Genomic DNA, 26,735 nt, shown 5'->3' with positions numbered 1-26,735 from the left:
TTTTTAAAAAATATCTTATGTACCTGGTACTTTAAAGACTAATGAGCAAAAAGACAGGAGCCTGCCCTAAGATGCTTATCATCTAATTGAAAGTTACTATTCATGCAATACCCAAGGGATGGTTAGGTCACTTCACAAAATCTATTTTGTACCTGATAACATTTCCCAAGGTGGTCAAACTTAGATTTACACGTGACCCTTCCCTCAGCCTGTCTCCTTCGGATCCTGATGATTTTTGTCTTTCACTTCCAGCCAAGTCTACCAGATTTATAATGGATTGCTTAGTGATGTCTTCTCTAAGAAAAATCTACAAGAAGCAGCATTGGGGAAAGGAGAGAAGGGGAACTTCGTCAGTGCAAGTCTTTTAAGTTCTCCTCCTCTCAACCAGCATTTGCAGAGGAGACATTACTCCTGGACTCAGCACATCCAGCTATAGTACATGCTTCACAAGTTGATAGGGCTCTAACCAATCAAAGCAAAACTCTGTTGGCTCAAAACAAAATAAGTAGTATCCCAGATTTCAAAACATGCAAAACCAATTCTTGAAATTGCAAACCTAACACAAAAGATGTTGCAAACTGTTTAGTGGTTCTAGAATCCCTCTTCCCCCAAGTCATTTTTCCCTCTCTTGTCAACCATGGCAGGGGCCTGCTTAATGTTATTGCTTAACATCTAAGCCAATGATTTTGACAATGGTGCGCCACAAGCCAAATCCACAAAATACCAGATAGCAGCTCCACTCTCAGGTCTTGTCCGCCATGTGCTAGAAACTCTTGCATGTGCCACTCTTGCCACAGGACACTATGCGCGACCTATTAAAGTAGTCCTTTGTTTTGATGGTCTACAATATGTCCATGGAAATAGCACAAACCTCACAAGGAATCCAATGCTTTAAGATCTAACTCTCTGCTTACATTTGGCCACACCTAAAGTGTTTTGTACATACCTGTTTGAACTGAATGGTGATGACCATGTGAGAGCGACTGCTGGTGGCATTCATGCTGGTTGAAGCAGTGGTTCTTATTTTGGTACCTTGTTCCATTAGCCTCTCAATTTGTGCATAACTGTCGCAGGGCACCAGTTTCAAGCCATCCACATAGAAGCCTTGCTGTTGATCTTCTCGTAACTTGAGCCCACCCCGCTTCTTGATTTTAGAGAGCAAGTCTATAACCTTGGATTACAAACAAAAGTGTCTTATTAGAGTATTTTTTTACTGAAAAGAAGGGGAGATCCTAACAAGATTATATACCGTACACACACACACACACACACACACACACACACACACACTTATGTATATAGTTAGGATTAATTGGCCAAAGAACAGTATATTTCAGAAGTATTTTTTAAAAATACTTGCAGTAATGCCACAAAAACACATCAAATAATCTCATTCATGGACAAAAATAATTGCACCCTTGGTACATGTAGCTAGAACACAGGCCCATTTCATGGTTTATAAAACAATTGCAACTCTGTAGAACTGACAAGTTGGCAGGACATATGGATACTCTCAAGGAGTCATGTGATCTAAAGTAAACATGTGCATATACATGAGAAATAAATACAGTCATACCTCGGGTTGAAGTAGCTTCAGGTTAAGCATTTTCGGGTTGCGCTCCGCGGTGACCCGGAAGTAACGGAATATGTTACTTCCGGGTTTTGCAACTTGTGCATGCGCAGACGGTCAAAATGACGTCACGTGTATGCGCAGAAGCAGCAAATCGTGACCCGTGGACACGGGTTGCATTCGCTTCAGGATGCGAACGGGGCTCTGGAATGGATCCCGTTTGCATCCAGAGGCACCACTGCACAATGTTTGCGCATGTACACTGTGTACATATGATTCTTCCCACATGCTTCCCAAACTATACAGAACATTTACAATATACATATTTTTAATAACAACATTCCCAATAATAGCCATCACACTTGTAGGAACTTGAATATACTCAATACTTTTCAGCTAAATGCACATGACGGAGACTGCCAGTTTGCTGTAAGGTCAATTCATTACTCAGCTAACACAAGATGAACTGCCTACAATGCATCTGATACTAGCCTCAGAGGATGGAGCTTGTAGATTAAAGGGGGAAATATTTTGGTTACGTATACAAGCCTGTGGAAGCAGCAGTACTTGAAGAATGAGAATCCAGCAGTTTAGTATAGAAATGGTTTCTCACCTCTCACCCAAAGTGCTATTAGTCTGGCATTACTTCTCTAAATATGAGACTACAATAGTGTTGGCCCACAAAACATTGAAGGTAGGCTACTTAATACAGGTGTTTTCCCTCCCCTCGCCAAAACCTGCTTCTGCAAGCAATTATTATTATTATTATTATTATTATTATTATTGTTATTGTTATTGTTATTGTTATTATTACCCCATCCCATCTTGAATATGCAAGATTGGTGCAGTGTCACATGACCTGGGTGTAAATGACTGGGTTTATTTTTGAAATGTTAACGTCTTTCTGAACAAATTTCAAGTTCTCTGCTATTAGAAAACATCCTTTCTTGTATAGGTTCTAGGGGAGAAACACTGAAAAATAAAAGAATGAAATAGTGTCATTTACAGCAATTACCTGTTCATTGTAAATTTCCAGCATGCTAAATGTAACCTGCAGATTGAACAGCAAAATACAAAAAGTCATTGTTTCTACTATGAACAGTTTAAAAATCAATTTAGCAAAATTCAGCAATTTCATGGGTCAATCTGCATTGAGTGCACTGAGCCTACTCAGGTATAGTGGTTTTTTCAACTCCCTCCACACCCAGTTTCTCTCTTTCTTATCACATTTTATTCACACTCTTGAGACTCCAACAGCTTGAAAAGTTGCTTTTTAAACGGGTTTTTTTTTTAAAAAAAGATCAACTCTCAAGAACAAACTAATACAGCTTATAACTTTGTGATTTCACACACACACCCATAATAGAAATTATGACTTTTTTTGTCACTAGAATCTTTATGTGATTCATCTCTATGGGTTTAGCTACTCAGAATCGCTCCTTTTAGGGCCTAATCTGTATCATCCTTCAGCACCATGGCAGAATATGTTTAGGTTTACATACATACACCCCTGAAACAAAAAAACTGCAATTAATATTGCCCAAATATAGAATATGTTTTAGGCATCCAGCAATGCTGGCATTTACAAACTTTTTATACAACTTGAACCAACCTGATATTGCTTGTTCTGCTCTTGGTTTTGAATTGTTTTAAAGAGCTCTTCACACACCACTGGGATGATGCCTCTGTTTGCACCATATCCAATCATGGAATAACTCTTCCCTGAGCCAGTCTGACCATAAGCCAAGAGGGTAGCATTGTAACCTTGCCAAGCGCTGTCTAGAACTCCCTGCCCAAGGTCACGGAAAACTTCCTTCTATAATGGGGTTTACAAAATAAATAAATCTAAGTAAGAACACACAAATAAGCTGTCTAGTGCACATCTACATAGAATCTTACTTGCCTGCTCCAGTGCTGCCTTAATATGCAGGCTCAGAAATGTAAGAAAAAGGGTGCAAGATAACCGGTAGAACTTTTCATGTGCATGTGAGTTAGTGCACCTATTTTGGGAAAGGTATTCACAGAAATGAGTAATATCACAAACCAGAATGTACGATGGAAGCCATGCCTAGGTTTATGAACAATCTTCAACATAACCTATTACATGAAGAGCCTATCACCTTTCTTCTGGTAGTTGCAAAAAACTGGAAAGGACACAATGGAAACAGACAATTGTTTTATCTGAGAAACTACCATAACTAATAGAGTACAAGCCCTGAATGACATATCTGATATGGATTATTTTAAAAAAGGCACTCCTTTATAAAATATTCAAATGAACACCCTGATCGCTGGCACCCACTGACTGCACATTAAGAGAACATTTGATGCATTAGTCTTCTGTTCTGGCGGGAGGGGAGGGGAAGGCAGGGGAACAAATTATTTTGATAATGCTTATGTTTGTGTTTTCCTTGAAAATCAGTAAAATATTTGAAACAGAAATGTGAGGAAAATAGTCCTCAGCACCAGAATAGATGCCAATGTGTGTGTACAGTGTTCGCTATTGCACACACTGGGAAAGACATTTTACTTCTTTTGGCGGCAGCCCCTTGGATATCATGAAGCACTGCAGGTATGGATAGGTTGGTCTTGGTGCACTGACCATATCAGATACTCCAGGAAGTTCAACAATAAGGTGCTCTAACACTGTGCTCAGAGCAATGACAGTTGTAAACATGCAACCCAAGTGCAGATGTGAAAATCTAGGCAAAGGAACTGGGTTTTTAAATTCAGAACTTTAGTTTTCTTACTGAATCCAACCTCTGCTTTACCACCCTGTGAACTGGTCTTAGTGCAGAATGAGTAGTTATGCTTTTAAGCATTGCATTGTGAAAGAATAAATCACTGTATGAAATGCATTTTACCTGTCCCGCATATTTGCTGTTTGGCCCAGCTGAAATTAGCTTGCCGTCTTGGTCCTTTAAAAATCCATTGTGTGACCAATACGCCAGGTCAAAGGTAAACGTTTTTACATGGCTCGGATTCCTGGGATCATGTATGCTTGTAGTGCTGCAATTCATAGAAATCACACATCTGCTGCCTGCATTCTTCTCTCTCTATTTAAATTTAAAAATTCACATTAATATTAAAAAATTAAAATTCACTCTCAGGAGTGGTTCAGCAATTAATCCCTCTTCTCATGGAGCTGAGACTTGTAGCTTTGTGGGGAAAATAAGGGTTTCCTAACAAATCTCAGCATTTTTAACTACTGTTCCCAGGATTGTCTGGGGGAAACCGTGCTTGTTTAATGTGGCATGATACTGCTTTAAATGTATAGTACAGACAGGGCCTTATTCAACATTTCATCTATGCTGCACATTTCAAATGGCCATTTATAATGTATCACACACTACCAGAGTTCTTTGAAAGTGATATTCATATAATGCAGTACCTCCCATCGCTATCCACATAAATACACCAAAGGGTGTTGCAACACTACAATCCAAAACCCAGTTGGGCAGTAATGGGGCTGCCATTGCATCTTTGCTGCTCACTCTGGTATGAAGGCAGTGGGGTGCTCCAACCTGGAGCTAGCACAGCAATTGGGCCTGATGACATCAAGTGATGACAGTGGGCCCAACTCAGCCCCTCACCTCTGGAATGCCCGGTTTCAGAGCTCCCTGATGGCATTATTTCTACCTGTGGACAGAATAAAGAGCTCTGTGCCATCAGAATACTTTCACATCAGAGGCCAGCAGGGCAAGACAGTGGGATGCCTCTGTCCAAATCTCCCATGATAATAGAATCATACGAATTGCAGAGTTGGAAGGGACCAAGAGGGCTATCTAGTCCAATCGCCTGCAATGCCAGAATCTTTTGCCCAGTGTGGGGCTTGAACCCACAAGCCTGAGTTTCAAGCTCTACCAACTGCGCAGTTCTCAGACAGGGGGTTTAGATGGTTTCCCAAAGAAGATTGAGGGCAAAAAAATCTTCACATGCTAAACTATTCAAAAATGAAACACATCACATTTACGTTCCAATCTTCAAACAAATTTACTTAGAAGTTAGCTATACTGACTGTAATAAGATCTATACATGCTTGAAAATGCAAACTTAAGCAGCAATTATGTTTGTTTCTTATACTCACAATCTTTTAAGTGCTGCTAAAAAAAATGAGCAATTTAGAGGAAGTTCAAGCTTAAAGGCTGCATTAAAATGTTGTGAGGTGGGGAGGGAAATACACATCACCACATCCTTATGAGACCTATTCAGGAGTTCAGAATAAGGCTTAAAACTTAAAAGTAATCACGCCAGGAGAGTAGAAGCATGCATGAGCACAGACTTGGAAGAAACAGTAAAGAATGGATTTTGGACATTCAAATATGAAATGCTTTGGTGGTATCAGTAAGGTCATTTCTGCTGGAGAAGACCTGGGGATCTTTGCCTCATGTGAAAAGCTGCTTCCAGATTTGGTTGCTGATGAGACTCAAGATTAATTCAAGCTGATGCAAAGCAGAGAAAGTAGAAGTGTTGCACTGCTAGAGTGGCTAACTTTTCTTGGATCAGAGGTCTGAATTCACTCTCGGACAAGCCTCTGGAGGCCACATGCTGGCTGGCACTTTGAACATATGGCGGGCAACGTGAATATAGGAAGTGATGTCTAACCATTGGGTCCATCTAAACCCAGCTAACAGCTGCCCAGGGTTTGTAGGGAAGGGCTAGTGTGCTCATGCATACCCTCTTGCCCCTCATATGCTTACTTAAGCCTTGGTCAGAATGCCTCAAGACAGATTCATATTTGTATTCAGTCTGGAAGTATCTCCATTAGTGAGTCACATTTGTCTCCTATTTTCCTCTTCTCTTTTTTTTTTTTTATATATATAAAGTTTTTTATTTATACAACAAGAAAGACAAACAAACACCGAACACAAATACCAAACCATACACTAATCACAAAAACAACCATAGACACACAATACTCCTTGCAGACAATAAAACATCTATTGGTCTTAACACTAAAGACCCGACCTCCCGTCCATTCCATACTTCAAATTCATATTACTTATTGCCCATACACATTTTTTCTTATAATTAAACTTATTCTCATTAAATCTAATTTCTTATATCTACCTTACAACTATTACTGAAGTTCCTCGAATGCTGCAACAGAATTTAAACTACTATATTTATTTTTCAGATATTCTTTGAAAACCTCCCATTTAGAAACAAATTCCTGTTTTGATTTATTCTTTATTTTTTCTGATAAACCATCTAATTCAGCATATTCTGTCAGCTTTTGGATCCAATCTTGAATAGAGGGGATTTCATTACTCTTCCATTTTGTCCATTTTGAGTCACATTTGTCTCCTATTTTCAAAGCTTTAGAGGACTGAATTGCTCTAGAAAACTGAAGAGGTTCAGTACCACACATGCTATCAGCCGAAGTGAGGAAATCAACTGTAAAGGTTGTTTTGTTTAGGGATTATTGGCTTGGCAGCAGCAGAGACATCTCTTTCCAGCTTCCACCCGCCCCACCCCCAGGCAATATCCATGTTTGTTTACCTCACTTCAGACAGCTGAGACAAGCTTTTAGAGCAGGGGTCAGCAAACATTTTCAGCAGGGGGTCAGTCCACTGTCCCTCAGACCTTGTGGGGGGCTGGACTATATGGGGGGGGGGGATGATCAAATTCCTATGGCCCACAAATAACCCAGAGATGAATTTTAAATAAAAGCACACATTCTACTCATGTAAAAACACTAGGCAGGTCCCACAAATAACCCAGAGGTGCATTTTAAATAAAAGGGCACATTCTACTCATGTAAAAACATGCTGATTCCTGGACCGTCTGCGGGCCAGATTTAGAAGGCGATTAGATCCTTAGTTTGCCTACCCATGTTTTAGAAAGCCTGGCTTTGTCCTCTTGAAAAGCTGAATGACTGGTGCACAACAGGTGCAGATTGGGAAAAGCTGCAGCTGTTTACACAGTTGTCATACACATTTAAGAAAGCACAGAAGCCCTGGTAGAATGAAGTGGACGACTATCAGGCCCAGGACCAAATGGATCCATTAACTGTGGACCAAAAAGTCATGTTACTCCCCCACCCCACCCAGTCCATGCAGTAACAGCAGCCTCTTGCAAATATTAAACTGGCTTTAAAACAAAACAAACACACAAAGGCAGAGGAGGAGAGTTCAGGGTCTTCAGGAAAAATCTGGAATCAAGGGACTACGCTATAAGAGTTTCCAAGACCAAGGGCGAATCTACACTGGTTAGTTTAAACGTTAAAAATGTGTAATAAAAAATGTGACACCAGAAAGCACTGTAGAGTAGCGATCTGCCGGCAATGGGAAACTGCAAAGAGAGCTTTACTACTTTTCTTTTTTACAGCATTTTTACATATCAGTGTAGATCCAGCCTAACTCTAAAAAGGTTCCTTCTCCTGTTACTGTTACAGTAAGATAAGAAAAGCAACCTCAGCTAGATTCTTACTTTTATAGGAAACCTTAAGGACCTATCAAGGCCTAACATGAATACGAAGAGACATTTTCACAAACCTGCCTGAACTAGCCAGACATGCCTACCACACCCAGAGAAAGGCACACCGTGATCCAAGCCAGGCCTGATTTGCTACATGAAAGACTTACAGTACTGTGTACGAAGGACTGGCAGCAGGTCAGCTGTTCCAAGCATCACTCTCCCCTCTCTTCACCCCCTCCATAGCAGATGTTTTGCCCTCTAAAAGGTGCCACCATTACCGGAAGGGCTCCTTCTTCACCTTACCAAGTGACACTTCTTCCTCTTTCCTGAAATGTAGTCCCCAGCCTCTCCCATCACCAACCACTCAGCTGCCCCATCGTGATCTTAGGCCTGATAGTTTCAGTGAAGGCAAAATAAGTGACTAACCTTACTGAAAGGTCTTACGCGTACTGCCACTTTCACACTGTCCGAACCGGGCATGCTTCTGCCGCTTGAACTCTTCCACGGAATTCAGAAAGAAAACAGAGTGCATCGCTCAAGTTTTCTCTTTAGGACCTTGTTTTGGAAAAAGAAAAGGGTAGAGTGGATCCTAATACAGCTGCTGCTTTGTTCCTCAATTATTTATGTGTCCACTCATTACCTGAATGTTACCTGATACATTATGTCTAAGGAACTCCAGAAGGTCACATTTGCCAGCAGTGTGTACCGTTTCTAAAAGAGGCAACTGAATATTGGGCATCCTTTGTGAAACTTCATTTAAAGTACTTGCCTCTTTCAGCTTCTCTCTCAATTTGAACCACAAATCTGATTCAACCTGACTCCACTTTCTCTGCGCTGCAGTGATATAGGTCAAACACTACAGGAGAATGTATATTTCCAGACCATTTTATTTTACCAAAATTGTGGTAGCATTTCTCTAGTAACCACAAAGTCTATAAAACATGCATCATTTCAAAATATCAAATTTGGGGGCAAATTTAAGGAGGTGAAATCCCTGAAAGTGTTGAGTCCCATGGTGAGTAAATGCGAACATATAAATATTTCTAATGTTAGAGACCCTTCTGCTGATGCAGCAAATTGAAAGAACAATGAAACATCTGAGGTGAGATTTTGTTTTATAAACTGAAGAGCAGCTTTCCCAAGTTAAGACAAATACAAAAAAATATTGCACAGCTTCAATACAATTGTTTACATTCCGACTTCAATAAGGTACATGTTCAACCAGGAGTAAGGAACTTGTATGCAATGGATAACCCCTTTTACCAATTCCCAAAAGGTCAAAACATTTTCTATAAATTCTAAAACTGCCAAATTTTAATTTTCAAAAACATTGCAAGATCAAACTGTTAAAAAAGAGTAGCCTCCCATTCGAGAAGCACCAACAGTGACAAGCCATCATTAAAATCCTCTTTAATTTCTTTGCACCACACACCTCTTTTATTCTTTCTCTCTCTCTCAAAAATCTAGTGGACAATAATCGCTGTTATGTATACATTTTTATTTAACATTCCTAAAATAAGATTATTTACATATTATATAAATGTATGAAGTCTTATAAAATAGAAAACCTGCATTGACTGAAGAAATCACACTCCATACGGAGTTACTTATTGAAGACCTTTAGTTTTCTGAAATTTTACAATAATTTATATAAATTATCTTCCAAATTAATGATTTTTTCTTAATATCCCACACAATGATGACTTTACAAGCATTGGTGTACAATACACATATTTAAAAACAGTTATAGCCTCTTCTTCTGAACAATTGGATTTGGAAAGCTAGTTATTCTCTCGTTCCTATGAAGAGTCTTACGAACAGTCTTTTCTGCTTTATCCACAGACTCCTTCTGTTTGCTTTTTGCTCCATCTACTGGCGTGCCAAAAGGAGAAATGAATTGAATTTCCATGTGTGGCGTTGACCAACTGCTATCTTTCTCTAGGACTCTGCAAGGAAGAGGAATGAGAGGTTACACTGACAAGTTATGTTTCTGTTCAGATGAATGAAGACTGAATAATTAGCTGTAGGCTCAGTCATAATTAATTAATTAATTAATTTTTATATCCCGCACATCTGGCCGGGCCTCCCCAGCCACTCTGGGCGGCTTCCAACAGCATATTAAAAACACAAAACATCAAACATTAAAAACTTCCCTGACCAGACTGCATCCTTCTCCTCTTTAACTTGGTATAAAGTATTTCTTATGCTTTAGGGCAACAGAACAGAGGCACCTTTAGATGTTGTTGACCCCTACTCCAATCACCTCCAGCCAACATGGCCAAGATAGTGGAAGTTGGGAGTCTGGCAAGATTTGAAAGGCCACAGAAGACCAAATTAATGTTTTTTTTTATTACGATACCAAATGCCAAATGCTTTACTGTGATAATTTCTGCACATGACTGGTTTTGAAATAACAAGTTATTTTTTTTGGGGGGGGGGGGGAATATATAGAATCATCGCATACTTGCTTGCTTTTTTTGCTTTTGACCTTGTAGCTCTGCTTCTCTTTACTTTTGGCTTCTCTGAAGTTTCTATTGAGACTGCATCCTTCTCCTCTTTAACTGGTAATTCCTAAAGGACAAATGTAGAGTGGTAAACTTGCACAAAGTGAAACTGTTTCTCTGATATCTCCTTTTTATTTACTTTTTAAATTTATTGCCCACATACAAACACGTAGGCACTAGTAGTGACACTGTTAAACCAGTGCCATACAGTAGTAATTTAAAACATTCACACTCAAAATCTATTCCCATCTTTCTTGCCTCTCCCATCACTCATAAACCAGCTTCCTTTCCTTTATGTATGGACCTTCCACACAGACAAGATGGATAGAGACCATTGGTTCCATAATGATATATGGCTTCCAGTCTTAAATTGGATAATCCAATTTATCAATACAAACTCCTTGCTTTTCCATGTAATTACTCATATTGACTAATAAAGATAAAAAAAGCAACATAACTGCCCTGGGTTGCTTGCTGTCAGCAGTTCTTCAAATGCTATACAATGAACCTGAAAGCTTGCTTTAAGTGTGTTAAATATTGCGAAAGCTGGCATCTTTTAATCTTTGAAACCATTTGTCATTTGCTGTATAGAAAAGGGGTGATGTGTATATTGTTTTCGCTTGTCATTTGAGTTGCCCTCCAATTGTTGTTGTTCCATCAGCCCAGCCAGCATGATCGTGGAGAACCACAGTTTTTCCATTACATTTTAAAACTTAAATAAAATTAATCACTTTAAAAAACAGTAAAAACCAATAAAACCAATTAGGTGCCCTGGACACCCAAGAAGCAACAGCTCAAGCTGGTTCTAGCAAGCTGCAAAAGGTGTTGAAAAGGTCCATTGCAATTATAAACATGTGGAAAGCTTGATCTCCCAATCATTACATCATGTCAGAAGGGAGAATCTGGCTCTTTCACTAGAAATTTGCTGGCTTGTTCTCTTCAGATCTTTGGAGAAGGGATCAAAGGTTTTACTTACCAACTCTTCCACAATCCTTGAAATACTGGACACTTTTTTCTTCCTAGATCTCAAAGCAGGGGGCGAGAAGACAAACTGAGAAGTCAAGTCTGCCTTGAAATCTTTGAGTTGCACAGGCGTCACTGCTTTCTCACCTAGAATCAGAAATCATGTGTTTATTTTTGAACTTGAAACTAAGCATTCCAGGCATGCAACTCTATCTGCAATCCTGAATAAGCGGAAAGCAGGGTGCAGAGCAGCTTTCCATATACCCACAATTTAACTACTCTTTGTTTAAGCTTCTTAGAACACCTGGCATGGCTTTGTTACACAAAGACCCTTTGAACCTTGTACGCCATGGTAGCCAACATGTCATAAAGCACAGCTTTGCTCCTACCCTTTTTCTGAGAATAGCTGGGGCATTAGGGGAGATGGAAGCAGGTCTCCATTTAAAGAAGTGGGGTCTTCATTTAAAGCAGGTGTGGGAAACCTCTGGCCCATGGGCCATACTTGGCCCATCAGGCCATTTTGGGAAAGCCACGCCCAACCTCCCTTAACCAGCTGTCATACATAATGTCAGGCACACAACAGGTAAAGGAACAATCAGGAACTTAAAGTGAGCTCTGTTTCTTTGCTAAGCAAGGCATGCTTCCGCCATCCATCAGTTGCACCTTGCTCCTAGAGAGGGAAGCAGCTTTCATTGAACCTGCTTCTCCCTCTCAGCAATGCTTCTTGAACTTCTAAAAACTGGAGCAGTGATATTTGAAAGTCCTTTGGCAAGCAGCCCCATGCTCCTCTTTGACCCTCCTGCTTCAAAGGATCACTTGGCAAAATAGTGACATCAGATGATTGATAGTCTCACCCACCTAGCAAATTTGGTCTGGGACTAATGGGGAGATAAGTTTCTGGCCCTCCCTGATTTAAAGTGAATGGGCAGTTAAGCTGCAGTGCTGTCATTACAGCAGTAGTGTACCAGCTGACAGCAAATGGACAAGGCAAAGTAAAAACTAATGTCTTATGGAGGGCTGCTCCACACCCTATTGCACTAATTGTGGTCTATGTCCTTGGAATGTTTTGTTGCAGAAAGTCAGCTCATTCTAAGGCTCTCTTCACATTTTACAGAACAGATGAATCCTAATGCCTCCCCGGCACATGAACTGGGTCTTTTTGTAATGGATGAGACAATACATATATGCAAAATGCTGAAAATGCACTCAGAAGTCACAACTGGGTGAAACTTTTGGGTACACAATTCCTATATATGTGCCGATGTCAGGTTTGTGAGGGTTGATTAAAACGGCCTGGTGAGCCAAATAGGAAGGCCCAGCAGGCCTAATTAGGTCCATGGGGTAGAGGCTCCATACCTAGTAGATGGCATACTGATATCGTGCAGTAATGTGGGCAGGGTTATAGGCAGTCTTGCTTTAAGAAAAATCCCCAGTATTTATCCTGCTCTGGTTTTGTTTTACCCTCAATGGAATTCATGCATAATAAGCAATTTTAAATAAGCAAAAAAGCCTTACACAGCCGAAGGCAACATTTCAAGTACCTTTAGATTTTTCTGTCAGTTTGGTAAGAGGAGGTGAAAAACAGAATGTCTCGTTTGTATCCAGGGTGGGACTCTGTTTCGTACTCTTTCTGCTGTATCTGGTCCTTTTCACAAGAGTACCACGATCTGCCAAAGTTTTCCCTGTTTCACTAAGCCTTTGTTTGGTCATGTCTGTGGAATGCAATCCTACTGCAATCTCAGCTGCTTGTGGCAAGTGTTCCTCCTCCTCCGTACCTTCCTCAGAAAGAGATGGTAACTGGCTTCTCTTTCTGATTGCCGTCATCTTGGACTGCCTCTTTTTAGAACTCCTTGCTAAAGTCTCTGCCTCACTTGGTTGTACAGAATGTTCTTCTAGAACATTTTTGTCTGCATCCATTTTCTCTATACTTGTATTTGTTTTTTCTATTCTTACGGATGCAATTCTTGCAGATTTCCTCTTTGTGGTGTCGACTGGAGTCTTTTCTTGAACAGATCCTCTCCTAGTATTTCTTCTAGGAGTGACAAAAGATTGACTAGGTGTTGGGGGAGGAGACAACAGAGACAACTCCAGTCCCAAATCTGCTGACACATTCAAAGGATTCTTTCTTGGTCTGCCTCTTCGTCGCACAGGCAACTGTTTAATAAGCCCAGTCTCTTGATCAGAAACAGTTTCTGATATACTTGTGCTTCGCGCCCTCTCCTGCTCAGTTGATACAGGTAGCTGTGGTTTACTTGGCTGTATGTCATGTTCAGAAATGGCTTCTGGTAGACTTGACTTTCTATGTCTGCCCCTTCTAACTGGTGATGGTAATGGCAGCTTCCCAGCTGCAGTTTCTGACTGGGCCATCACTTTCAGTTCACCATGCTTTCTTGGCCTTCCTCTTCTTGGTTTTGTACTCAGCTGCTCTTCACGAGGTTCTACCTCCTGATCTGAAATCACGTTCTCTGCCAGGTGGAAAGCAATGCTTTTCAGTTTTCTTGCACTTTTAGGATTTACCATCATCTGAATTGTATGGTCAATGATAAACTGACTACCTTCTTGATCCCCTACTAAACTTCTTGTGCTTCTAGGAGTCCTTCTGCGAGCAGAAGGTAGCTGTTCACTTGGATGCTTATGAAGCTCTGATGCAAGCTCTTTTGGTTTTCTAACCCCTCTTCTTGTAGCAATGGTTGCCTGAAACTCCTGTGTGATGGGATGAACATTTGTTGATATTTCTAAGTCACACTCCTTTGTTTCCTTAGTATCTAAGCCTGGGAAAGCAGGAACCTGTGTTGTCTGTTTCTCTTGAGGTTCTTGTTCAGAACCAAGGGGAAGGCTTTCGGGAATGTTCAATGTTTCTTTTGCCCGTCTAGCACTTCTCCTTGGAGTTGGTGGTAGTAGCAGATCTGGTTTATCCATCTGTCCCAATGGTTGACCATCAGGTAATAAGTCATTTACATTTTGTGCCACCTGTTCCACAGTGCTGGTGCTAGACATCACTGAATCTTCAACTTGACTCAATTTTACATCTTTACTTATTTCAGTAACATTTTGCAGAGGTGCCTGTGGTGAACTTAATACCTTCTTACTTATGCTTTCATGAAAAGACTGGTCCACAACCTCACTTGAAAATTCTTTACTTCTTGTGTCTTTGATTACATCCAATAGGTTCTCAGCAATAGCCATCTGAATAGGTTCAGGTACATAAGGCAACACCTCAGCAGTATTCTGTGATATCTGATCACTAGTTACAGTGGACACTGTATTTGTGATGAATTCTGGGTTGTTACTTCCAGCACTATTTACACAGGCACCCTCTAACTCGCTGGCTGATTTAAGAGGCGAAGTATGCAATGCACTAGAATCTCCTATCTCAGCTTCTTCATCCCCTTCTAATAGTAACGTAAAATTGTTTTGGGACATCAGCAGATCTCCATCTCCTCCAGTAAAGTCAGATTCACCAGCATCTTTCTTGAGTAATTCACATGTGACTTGCTGCGCCATAGCATCACTGCTGTACTGATATTTCAGACTGCTTGAAGGACATAGCTCATTGTACGGAAGTGCCTCAACTACAGCTTCTGAGATGTGTACTTCACGTGTTCCATCACCAACAAGCTAAAAACAAAAAGTATATAAATTTAATTCCAATACACATATTTCAATAAATTTAACGAATGAAAAGAGTTCTTCCAATTTTAGAGGAATATTCAAATGGTTTAGTTAGCTATTGTACTCAGCTATTTGTACACTGCTCCACACAGTACAGCTCTAGGAACACAGCCACATGGAATTGGTTTTTCAGCAGTTGCATGCATGCAAATAAATGGTCCCTGGGAAGCAGTATCTGCATCTGTGGGTGCTCTGGGACAAAAACTGCCTTCTCCTGCAGCTGCTTCCTTAAGCGCTGTCCCACATGTGAAAGTTTACAGATATCCAAGGTATTTACACTGGCAAACCATTAATTCCAAACAGATTTCAAAGAAAGTTCCAAAGTGCTAAATGAAGCCCTTACATTTACTTCTTGACTTGCAGGTTCAATAATAAGTGGTGTTTTCTCTTGCAGGACTGCTATATTTTCTTCGCTCTCAGCTTCTTTTGACCCATCTTCATCTAATGCTTCTCTTTCTTCAAGTTCATTTTTGGAATGAACACTGACAATGTCTTCACTATCAGGAATACTTATGACAGCTGAAAAAGGATTGTCATCTCATTACTATTCTTATTTTATTGTTTCACATTAAAACCTTTCAGTGATGAGACCAATAATATTTAAGGAACTGTCTGGACCTCTGCTCACTTCTGCTTTGCAGAATCAGAAAAACTGAGGTTTTTCTGAGCTACTGTGCCTCTCGGCCAGCGATACGAAGCTACCAATGTACAACAGAAGTTTGCAGTTGGATTTGTTCTCCCATTAAATAAGCAATTAGTGCATTTAAAATCAATGAATAATTGTTAGCACAATTGGGCCTCCTAATCCAAAGGAAAAACATGTCACCAGTTACAGCTTTTGCAATGTCTGAGATCATCCCGCATATCCCCATTACTTTTTTTAAAAAAGATGTTAGTCTTTTGCGAAAATGTATCATATGCTAAAAAGTCATCCCAATCTGCAATTTTAATTGGCTTATAAGACAGCAGTGCTTTAGTCCAAAGTTAATTTAATAGCTTAGAATGACTCCTAAGTCCTTTTTAAATAAAATAAAAGCATATCCAGATTTCCAATTACAACCAAATTTTAAGTTTGTACAGGATTTGGAGGCGTTATCACTTCCCCTACTGTAGAGTATACCAAATTATACAACAGCACTGCAGAATGTGAAGCACAGACCTTAATAAGTAGAGGAAATGTTTTTGGGCTATATACTTATAATTAAACATTTCATTTAATAAAAAATGGGATCTTGAATAGTTCAGAAGTTACTATATTAACATAAAAGTAAATATACCAGGCTAAGAAGATTTTAGCACACATGCATCAAAGCCACACAGTGAGAAGCAAGTCACATAACTGGCTTTTCAATATTATTTTCCTTGTCTGTTTGATCATTTGAAAATTTGCTTGATTATTCAAATATACATACATTCAGCATCTGTTCCTAATGGCTCCAAAGCTTGGGGACTTGCTTCATCAAGGAGCTGGTTGTTTTCCAACAATGGCAGCATGCTGGACTCTAGGACATTTGTTTGACTTTATAAGAAGAAAGTAAGGGACAGTTTCACTTACAGTTTTTAAATAAAATGAATTTTGAAAACGTTTTATGAAAGCTACTAACACATTTTTGTCAACAAATACCTTAAACCATTCCAATTATTATTGAGCTGTACTGCAAGAGATACTGCAAAGCCAGTTCTGTGGAAAAGTCTGGAATCTACCCCTTTGTTATATGCAAATTATAAAGTTCTGCAGATGTGGCTAACTAAAGTCTAATTTTTACTATCCTGTTTGATTGATTAACCATCAAACAAGTATTAATGTGCATATTATCCTATGAATATTTCCTCTGAGTACACTTCACTCAGGGCAGTTGGTATGCAAAATCCAAATGCACACCACTGTCTAAGAAAAAAAATAGTTTTCCTTTGTGTGGCAAATTTGGCAACTTGTCAATTCCTGCCTTAGAGTGGGACATGAAAAGAACTGACTAGGGCAGGGGTGGGAAACCTTTTTTACCCAGTAGGTCAGATCCTTATCTGTTCCCACCACGCACAGGCAAACCTGGACAAGTGGATAGGATAACTCACATATCAATCATCATAATTTTATTACGGTCAAAGACCCAATTGCCATTATGATGTCAGATGATTGACAGGTGGGTGGGACAAAGGTCCTTAAACTTGCATTTATACTAGTCCTATGCTCTGTGTTTTGGAAGCTCTGTGCAGAGTTCTATGTAAGCCCTCTGTCTAGTGCTTCCCATGTGCTGAACATAAAGCTGGCAAAACTACTTTTTGCAGGGACAGGCTATACAACCAAGTTCTCCAGCAGAACTCAAGTCACAGAGCCAGTGTAGCAGGCTTGAAGTCACCACTCATCAGCTGATGGAGTATCTTCAACCATGGTTTCTGCAGTGACCTAAAGGGGGGCTAGGGAAAATGGCCTTGTGTGTAAATTTGGCACACATGCCAGGCTGGAGGTACCCCCATTGCTGGGAGAGAGAGAGAAAGAAAGAAAGAAAGCTGAACAATTGATATTGGAATTTGTCAATCTATCTGGGGATCAAAATAGAAGCTTGCAACTATCAGCATGCTGTTTGGGAGATAGTTGGTCACAGAAAACAAACACTACAATCAAGGCTGTGAAATGGTGCTCCAGCTGTGTTCCTTTTTTTTACTAATAAATATATAATAAATGTATCATAATCACAGTACTCAAGAAACTGAATGCAAAACAATGTAAAGGGATGAAGCATGATACAACTGTGGGTTTTTTTAAAAAAAATATGTACTTGACATGTTCACCTTTCATTAGATGGCATAGAAGAGACCGTAGTGTCAGGAATAGCATTTAAGTGATGCATCACAAATTCTTCATCCTCAGGAAGTGAGCCATAGTCTTCACCTTCTCTTTCAGGTAGTCCTATGAATGGGAGAACCCATAAACAAATAGACAGATTGCATCCTTCAATCTAATTTTTAAAAATTAATACAGTATAGCTGCAACAAGTAAGTCTTGATTTTAGTAGCAAGAATTTACAATTTTGGCTTGGCTATCACCAACTACAATTTTTGCTGCCACCCCCATCATTCTGCCCAGACACCGAGGTCCAGTGCCGAGGGCCTTCTGGTGGTTCTCTCGCTGCAAGAAGCCAAGTTACAGGGAACCAGGCAGAGGACCTTCTCGGTAGTGGCACCCGTCCTGTGGAACAAGCTTCCACCAGATGTCAAAGAGAAAAACAACTACCAGAGTTTTAGAAGACATCTGAAGGCAGCCCTGTTTAGAGGAGCTTTTAATGTTTAATAAGTTATTGTATTTTAATATTCCGTTGGAAGCCACCCAGAGTGGATAGAGAAACCCAGCGAAGATGGGCGGGGTATAAATGATAAAATAATAATAATAATAATAATAATAATAATAATAATAATAATTTATTATTTATACCCTGCCCATTTGGCTGGGCCTCCCCAGCCACTCTGGGTGGCTTCCAAAAAAATATTAAAATACTGTAATTAATTATTATTATTATTATTATTATTATTATTACTACTACTACTACTACTACTACTACTTCCTCTTTGTAAGCTTAACTGCCACCAGTAATCTTTAATCTCACAGGTTGTTATTTGGCAGTCCACACCCCCCTCTTCTTGTGATTCACAAACTATTATACTTCTGCATACCTTGGATGGCCCCCAAATATATAAAGCCACTGTTTCTTTTCCAAATTGATGTGTCATCCAGCCACCTGAATTTGCTATTAGAGGGTATCATAGAAAATTTCTCCACACCCCCCCTTTCCAGTATCTGCCAGATGTACTGTTTCCAAATATGGTGGCTGTGTTTTGGCTATCTCCATCATGCCCTATTTGGGAGTTTGAGGATCTATTTTAGCAGAGTTGGAGAACCAATGCTGGATTAGATGAATCTCTCCTATGTTACAGCACGCCCTGTTTCTTATTAATTCATTTGCATATCTGTAGATCACATACCAGCCAACTGTTCTCCATCTGTAGATGTTTGCTGTTCCATTTGCAAAGGATCCCTTGCTACTGCCTCACTGCTTTCTCGCTCAGCTGACACTTGTATGTTTACAAGATCTTCAGGGGAGAAACCCGCTGGCTGAGAGATTCTGAAGGAATCACTGTTGTCACCTGGCGATTTTGCATCTTGATAATCTGAATTAGTTTGATCTGACTTTACAGAACCATAACTAGTTTCTTTGGAAGGTTCAGCTTTATTCAAATCAGTGCCTGGTACGCATTCTGATGACAAGCCCGCTTCTTCATAGTCTTCCTGAAGACTGCATACTGAAAATGCAGGAGTTTCTCTAGTCTTAGACCACGTATCTTCCATGTGAGCTTCAATAATGCATTCAGATGAAACTGTGTTGTGTTTTGTTTTACTATCTGTCATCTTAAAAAAAACAGTCCAAGTTAAAACAAGCAATACCATTTCCCCAGTGAGCAGAAAATTCTGACCATGCAAGGCCTTGATCCAGAAGGCAAACACTGAACTCTCTTCTCGAAATAGTCCATGTTTTTACTTCTAAAGACATGCATTTTTGAACAAGCAGGCTCCAGCTACTAAAATTCATTGACCAATCCACACATGCATACAAGGGCTTTGCACATCTGGAATGGTAAAGGTAAAGGACTCCTGGACGCTTAAGTCCTGGCGGTTGCAGCACTCATCTCACTTTCAGGCCAAGGGAGCTGGAATTTGTCCACAGACAAATTTTTGGGTCATGTGACCAGCATGACTAAACCGCTTTTGGCACAACGGAGCACCATGATGGAAAACAGAGCTCATGGAAGCTGTTTACCTTCCCACCGGAGTGGTACCTATTTATCAACAGAGGAACAGGAGCTCACCCCATTGCAGGGATTCGAACCACCAACCTTCTGATGGGCAAGTACAAGAGGTTCAGTGGTTTAGACCACAGCGCCACCCACGAATCCCCGCAACAGAGTGAGCTCCCATTGCTCTGTCCCAGCTCCTGCCAGTCCAGCAGTTTGAAAGCATGCCACTGCAAGTCATCGTGTTCCATTGCGCCAGAAGCAGTTTAGTCATGCTGGCCACATGGCCCAGAAAGCTGTCTGTGGACAAACGCCAGCTCTGTCGTCCTGAAAGCGCGATGAGCGCCGCAATCCCATAGTTACCTTTGACTGGACTTAACCGTCCAGGGGTCCTTTACTTCATATCTGGAATGCAGATACAGCCATGAGAACATGATGTGGGCTTCCTGAATTAAAAATGTTAACTTAGAATACATAGAAGACTGCAAAAGAGGCTATATGCCTGGGAATTAGCATGCATCAAAGTACACAAAATGCAGTTTTAAAGCTCCAGGAAGAAATTCAGTAACAAATGGTATATTAAGGGACTCTTATGCCTGTATGTGTTGGCTCTACACATTTGGTCATCATTGGAATAGGACAGTAAATGCATGGGTGTCAGCAGACCTGGAAACGAACCCAATCACCCACATCATTATTATTATTGTTGCTGCTGTTTTATTATTTATACTTCATTCCAGAAAAGTTAAATTCAAAGTGACTTACAAAGATGAACCTAAAATGCACAACGTATGCATATATATAAACCAGATTTAACTAAAGCCCACCTTGCCAAAAGGTAAGCAGAAAATTAAGGTCCTTTGCACAACTATCAACTTGTCTGAATATGGCTCAAAATGTTCTACTTTCCAGCATCTGTTTCTTCCAACCTACCCCAGCAGTCCATCCTGAAGCTTTGCTTTCTTCCACAAATGATATTTTTGTTTCTTTTGCACGCAGAGGGGGTGTGATAGACCTTCCTGGAGATGCAGTTGGAGTAGCTAAAGGAGTAGTCCGAAGGCTGGATCTCAAAATAGATTGAGGAGTAAAACCAGGAAAGCCAGAGGAAGATGTCGATGTCAAAGCTTTAGCTCTCTAAGAAGAGGAGGAAACATGTCAAAATGGGAGGCAGAACCCACTAATTACATGGCACTTCAGCCTCTGCACCAAACAAGTTCATGAAACCTTCACAATTCTACATACCCTAACAACCAGAGGAGTTTCTAGGAGCTTTAATTCAGGTGCTCTTCTACTGCTCTTGTATGGGGAGTATCGAGGGCTGGAATGCAATGGACTAGAAAGCATACAGGATGCAGAAGCTCTTGGCGACATGTGCAGATTGCTTCGAAGGGAAGGTGAATCAAGAGGAATAGGCTGGACCACCAAGTCAAGCAATCTGCAAACATTTCAAAATGTTTAAGAATTAAGTTGTATTAACAAACAGACCACAAATGTAAAATGGTGTTGCCATAAACAGGAGGATATTTTAGCCATCTCTGCCCTACCACTATGATTCGTCTAGGCTTTTCTGATTTTAAAATCTGAAGTTGCTTTATGCTTTTATCAATAAATTATCACAGCTTACCTGTCATTTTAGTTTAGTAATTAAAAGAAGAGGCTTTATTGAACATGGACACTGTGAATATATTTTTAAAATATATGTGAATTCCATTTTTAAAAAGGCCCACACAAAAAATATATAATTCAAGGCAACTGTCAAAACTAATTTTCACTCATTACAACTGATGTTTTCAACAGGACTGAAAAGCACCAAAGAATACAAACAAACACCTATTGAAAAAATTTACCTGGAGCATTTTCTTAAAGATTTAGTAGCTGGTGTCCCAACAAATGGATCTGGTATCTCTGTGTCAGTGCAAGAATCCACTGTAGGTGGTTGTTCTTCAGTTCTAGGATTTGAAAACACAAGAGTGACAAGCTCATAAAAACCACTAGATGCACAAGTACTGTCTTCCAAAAGAGGGGAAAAAATAAAGCACACAGTCAGTCAGAAGCCAGGTAATTGTGTTTACGTTTGGGTGAGGAAGCAAAGGTTAAGCAATGAGTTGCTGCCTTTTCAACTCTTTTGGCTCAACCTTATTCCCCCTGCTTGTCATTCAAAACAATTATAAAAGAGCAGCACACTGCTTAGTATGTTACGTAATGGTGGGGCCCTGGTATCTGTCAAAGTTTCTACCCTAAAAATTAACAAGTTAAAAAGTAACAACACCAGGCTATTCATTACGGTCAATGGAAAGCAGGTGAAGAATATGGACAGCTCCTATTTTAGTACTGGGCAACTTAAGATGCAGTAATTTCCTACGACAACAAAATGAATACTTACATATCATTTTGCAACGACTTGTTTTTCTGTTCAGTTCCCACCCACACCTCTCCAATTTTGGATAGCACATTATTGATTAAAGTTGCTTTTGTGATGACATTTCCTGCAGTAACTTTCTTTGCAACTGTTGACAGTGGCTTTGGCCTTAAAACTTAAAAAAAAGGAAAAACAGCATTAAACACTTAAAGCAAGTTTTGAAAGGTTTCACCACAACACACTGAAAATACTTACTTTCCCGCCGTAGTGAAGTTGGCAAGTGGTAAGGCTTGGCTCGCTCTACAGCAAGCTTCCTTTGTACTCTGGGTAGAACTTTCCTATACTGGTCTAATATGGAATTTCTGGCAACTGATCTCTCTCGCCACCGGGGATCACGATCATTCTGTTTAAGAAAGGAGTGATAAGAGGAATTTAAGTTAATATTTTACAGAAATACATGAAATAGTAAACCCAGGGTTAGGAGAGGCAGTTCCATAGTAAAACTGTATAGAACTGCTTATTCGTGGGCTCTTAAAGCTGGACAGGAAGATTTTTCTGACAAATATTAATAGATCAACAGTACACTATGCAAACTATATATTTAAAAAGGTAAAGGGCCCCTGATAGTTAAGTCCTGTTGCAGACGACTCTGGGGTTGCGCTGCTCATCTCACTTTACAGGACGAGGGAGCTGGTGTTTGTCCGCAGAAAGTTTTTCCGGGTCATGTGGCCAACACGACTAAGCTGCTTCTGGCGAAACCAGAGCAGCGCATGGAAACGCCGTTTACCTTCCCGCCGGAGGGGTACCTATTTATCGACTTTTGAACTGCTAGGTTGGCAAGAGCTGGGACCGAGCAATGGGAGCTCACCCCATCGCGGGGATTCAAACCGCCGACCTTCTGATCGACAAGCCCAAGAGGCTCAGTGGTTTAGACCACAGCGCCACCAACCTCCCATGCAAACTATAATCGTGGATAAACCTGGATGCTGAAAGGTTCCAGACTAATACTGTACTAATACTACACCACATACCCACAGTCTATTTTATACAAGCAGTTCTGCTTATCTTGAGCATTGAGGGTAAAACAACCTTTATAGTGTGTCCTAGAAGAATTCATTCTAGGGCACATATCCACACTGATGCTGCCTTGTCTGGACCAGTCAGCACTTCATGGCTGCATAACAACCATGGAGCTGTCTCAATACAGCATGTGCCCGACATACTTCAGGTCATGATCAAAATCTGTTTCTTGCTATAGTAGATATTAGAATGAATATGGTGATCGGGGGTGGGGGTGAATATTACCTTGTTATAATATACCCTATTTTTTCTGTGTATAAGATTCCCTCACGTATAAGACGGCCCCTATTTTTTGAGCCCAAAATTAAGAAATAAATATTTTAAACACCTAACAGAACAACTTTGATATTTTATTAAATATTCAATATACCAGTATATTTAGTACCGCATATTGAAACAACAAACAGAACAACTTTGCCGATATATTTGGTATCGTAATTACGGTAGGTATATATTTTTTGGAGTTAGTCAGCATTATTATAACGTGCAGTATAAGAACTGGAATGGCGGCAGCACTGGAGCAGAGCTGGGAAGCTGAGCTGGAACGAGAGCATGTCCCCGACGGCCGGGAACTGGTCAGTGCCACAATGCAAGAATCATAGCTAAAGAACCCTTTAAGAGGGAATTCGTATGCTGCAGAAGTCAAATTGCTTTTTTCTGCTCTACTCTCAAGCACCCAGGGTAGCAAACTGAACTCTGCCCCTTTGGCCCAAATGGTCCGCCTGCTGCCTCCCCCCCCCCCACAGCTGTAGGGCGGCTGCCTATAGGCAGGCAGACTCCGGAGGCCCCGCGGTGCACCCCACCCCTATGGGCAGCTCACGCCGCCCCAGGCGCCGGAGCGGATTCCTCCACCACTGCGAGGAGCTGCGACTGCCAGATCTGCCTGAGTGAGTGTGCTTGGGGAATGGGGGGTCTGGGAAGCCAGGGAGCGACTGAGGGAACCAGGTGGAAAGCACAATGTGGGGGCTGCTGCGGGGGAGTACCAGACCAGGGTTTGTCATGAGGTCACTAGTGAGGGGAGGCTGGGGGGAAATAATATGGATGGCTGCATGTATTTATTTATATATTTAATTGCAACATTCCGTGTATAAGACGACCCCCAATTTTAAACTTGAAAAATATGAGGTTTGCATTAACTGTGAATGACTCCCTCTGCAGAGGTGGGGGACCAGCTAGATCAGAGCTGTCATCTGTGGATTTGGAGAAAGGTGACATCAGCATGCTGATGACACACAACTCTATCTCTCCATTCCATCAGAACCAGGAGAGGCTGTGAAGGTGTTGGTCAGGTGTCTGGAAACAGTGATGGAGTGAATGGGGACCAGTCCTGATAAGGAGGAAGTGTTGTGGTTGGGTGGTTCCTATGTCTGCAAGGTATGTGTACATCCTGTGTTCTTGGATAAGTCGCTCCACTGAAGGATCAGGTTTGTAATTTGGATCCAAACTTCTCAAGAACTAGCCTTCTGTGGCTAGTATGCTCAAGCTTAGGCTGGTCCACCAGCAACCGATATTCATGGACTGGAACAGCCTGGTCTCAGTTGTCTATGCTCTAGTAACCTCCTGATTGTACTACTGTAATGTACTCTATGTGGGCCTGTCCTTGAAGACAATCTGGAGGATACAGCTAGTGCAGAATATAGCTGCAAGCAGGGCACTCTGAAGAGACCACTTAACACCAATCCCGAAAACACTGCACTGGAGATTAGTGATCTACCAGAACAATTATGAGGTGTTAGCACTAGCATATAAAGCCCTAAATGGCTTGGGACCCAAGTACCTATCAAAAATTTCAGGCCCCAAAATTGGCAGGTGAGGCCTTGGTGGTAGTTGATGCTGACCTGTGACATGGCCTTTTCAGTGGTGGTTCCCTGGTTGTAGAATGCCCTCCCTAGTTCAGTGTTTCCATCACTATTAACTTTAAATAAATGGGACCTGAAACAAAATGCTGTGGCATGGAGTGCTATGGTTCAGAATTCCAGCCATTCCATGCCACTCTTCAACCCACCTGAGATTTTAAGGGAAGCAATTCATAAATGGAATCAATTAAAAAATATTAAGGCTTACCATGTGATTAGCTTTCAGTGATTGATTCAGCTGTAGCGCAGGAACATAGTTGGCACGCTGAAGATGATGAACTAAGAGGAACTCATGATTGTTAACACCAGCGCTTGTCCTCAAGAACTTCTCCAGACACTCCTAAGGGGAAAAAAGGATTTTGAATATTAAGCTTCCTTTTCTGGAGCAATAAGGGTCTAATCATGCAAACACACATGTACATAGTGTCAATGAGATTTCCAATCACTTTTGGAGTAGAATTGTACTTTCAGAAGTTATTCATCCCCAAGATTACCTGTTCAGTTTCTGTGAATGGTAGCTTTAGCAAATCTTCCATCAGTCCCAGCCCCTGACAGGTTTCGTATACATGTTTAAGCATATCTTCTACATTTAACCGAGTAGAATGCTGCCGCAGCACACTCCAAGCTTCCACCATACAACTGCAATCAATTTTTGAAAAGCAGATTAATGTTGAGACAGATATTTCTGCTACAGGAAAATTGCATTAAAAACTAGTATTACAGATGTGCCAAGGATGTAGGTGTTCATCCAATACATGCTATCATGGCCTTTATTTTATTTTATTTTATTTATTTACTTATTTATTTAAAAGGCACGACAATACCATAAAAATGAGTATTAGTATCTTATCAACTGGGGAACATTTTTCTTCTTGAATACAGTGATATCACAAAGAGTATATATAATAATAAATGCTGCACTTTTTTCACCTGTTAAACAGCAAGACAGTAAGGTGAAGTGTTACTTCACTGTTGCTCATCAATGATGGCTTCATTGTTTGTATGTATCGGAGGGCTCGCCTATGCTCTCCTTGACACATCAAGAACTGAATTATCCTTATGTGCTGCCAAGGCAATTTGATTGTAGCAGGATGAAACAGATACGTCATAGAATTCTGCAAGAGTCCAAGACAATATTCAGAAACCTCCTGTGCACTTTCAATCTATTTTCTACTAAACAGTTTTCTACACTGAAATGAAATTATGGAATTCAACATATACAGCAATTCTATAGGACAGATAGATCTGTCCTATAGTGCCTCCAGTTAGTTGTGCTCCCACTAAAGCAAGTTAAACAAGACATTGTAAGAAGGTCAGTTAGTGTTAGTATGGCTAGTGCAGTGATGCTGAGAACTGACAGCTCAAAGCCAGATGATTTCTAATTCTTTCCCCATCTACACTGAAAGGGACTGTTACCAGGGTAATAGTCATGTCCCAAACTGGCAGCATCAGCCCACTATGATCCTGAAGAGAGAGCTAATACAGAAGCCATTACACTAGAAAGCATTATAATTTTATTCAATTAG

The 26,735-nt window shown here is 40.5% G+C and overlaps 2 protein-coding genes across 4 annotated transcripts in view; both read right to left on the bottom strand.

The window, feature by feature from the left end:
* LOC310673610 (kinesin-like protein KIF28) overlaps positions 1 to 8,599 on the bottom strand; it is a 29,105-nt gene extending 20,506 nt beyond the window's left edge. Inside the window, exons 1-6 of the mRNA XM_083432148.1 lie at positions 8,417 to 8,599; positions 4,435 to 4,626; positions 3,183 to 3,386; positions 2,586 to 2,621; positions 947 to 1,171; positions 153 to 307 (exon numbers count right to left, since the gene is read on the bottom strand). Coding sequence (XP_083288274.1) covers positions 153 to 307; positions 947 to 1,171; positions 2,586 to 2,621; positions 3,183 to 3,386; positions 4,435 to 4,626; positions 8,417 to 8,470 — 866 coding nt within the window. The 5' untranslated portion in view covers positions 8,471 to 8,599. The remainder of the gene's footprint in view (positions 1 to 152; positions 308 to 946; positions 1,172 to 2,585; positions 2,622 to 3,182; positions 3,387 to 4,434; positions 4,627 to 8,416) is intronic.
* A 489-nt stretch (positions 8,600 to 9,088) lies between these two features.
* The window catches only part of AHCTF1 (AT-hook containing transcription factor 1), a 50,754-nt gene continuing 33,107 nt past the window's right edge, over positions 9,089 to 26,735 (bottom strand). For 2 of the 3 annotated variants that reach the window (XM_083432073.1, XM_083432074.1), the window contains exons 21-36: positions 26,140 to 26,324; positions 25,704 to 25,848; positions 25,418 to 25,549; positions 22,529 to 22,676; positions 22,298 to 22,448; positions 21,762 to 21,863; positions 21,157 to 21,349; positions 20,848 to 21,048; positions 19,108 to 19,531; positions 17,920 to 18,037; positions 16,542 to 16,648; positions 15,473 to 15,648; positions 12,999 to 15,075; positions 11,471 to 11,604; positions 10,455 to 10,561; positions 9,089 to 9,936 (exon numbers count right to left, since the gene is read on the bottom strand). In XM_083432073.1, coding sequence (XP_083288199.1) covers positions 9,735 to 9,936; positions 10,455 to 10,561; positions 11,471 to 11,604; positions 12,999 to 15,075; positions 15,473 to 15,648; positions 16,542 to 16,648; positions 17,920 to 18,037; positions 19,108 to 19,531; positions 20,848 to 21,048; positions 21,157 to 21,349; positions 21,762 to 21,863; positions 22,298 to 22,448; positions 22,529 to 22,676; positions 25,418 to 25,549; positions 25,704 to 25,848; positions 26,140 to 26,324 — 4,602 coding nt within the window. In that variant the 3' untranslated portion in view covers positions 9,089 to 9,734. The remainder of the gene's footprint in view (positions 9,937 to 10,454; positions 10,562 to 11,470; positions 11,605 to 12,998; positions 15,076 to 15,472; positions 15,649 to 16,541; positions 16,649 to 17,919; positions 18,038 to 19,107; positions 19,532 to 20,847; positions 21,049 to 21,156; positions 21,350 to 21,761; positions 21,864 to 22,297; positions 22,449 to 22,528; positions 22,677 to 25,417; positions 25,550 to 25,703; positions 25,849 to 26,139; positions 26,325 to 26,735) is intronic. The other variant, XM_083432075.1, reaches the window with a different exon arrangement.

Source organism: Podarcis tiliguerta (genome assembly GCF_965153285.1).
Source record: "Podarcis tiliguerta genome assembly, chromosome: 3".
Taxonomy (NCBI): domain Eukaryota; kingdom Metazoa; phylum Chordata; class Lepidosauria; order Squamata; family Lacertidae; genus Podarcis; species Podarcis tiliguerta.
The sequence above is the reverse complement of the archived record's forward strand: the minus strand, read 5'-3'. Positions and strand labels throughout refer to the sequence as shown.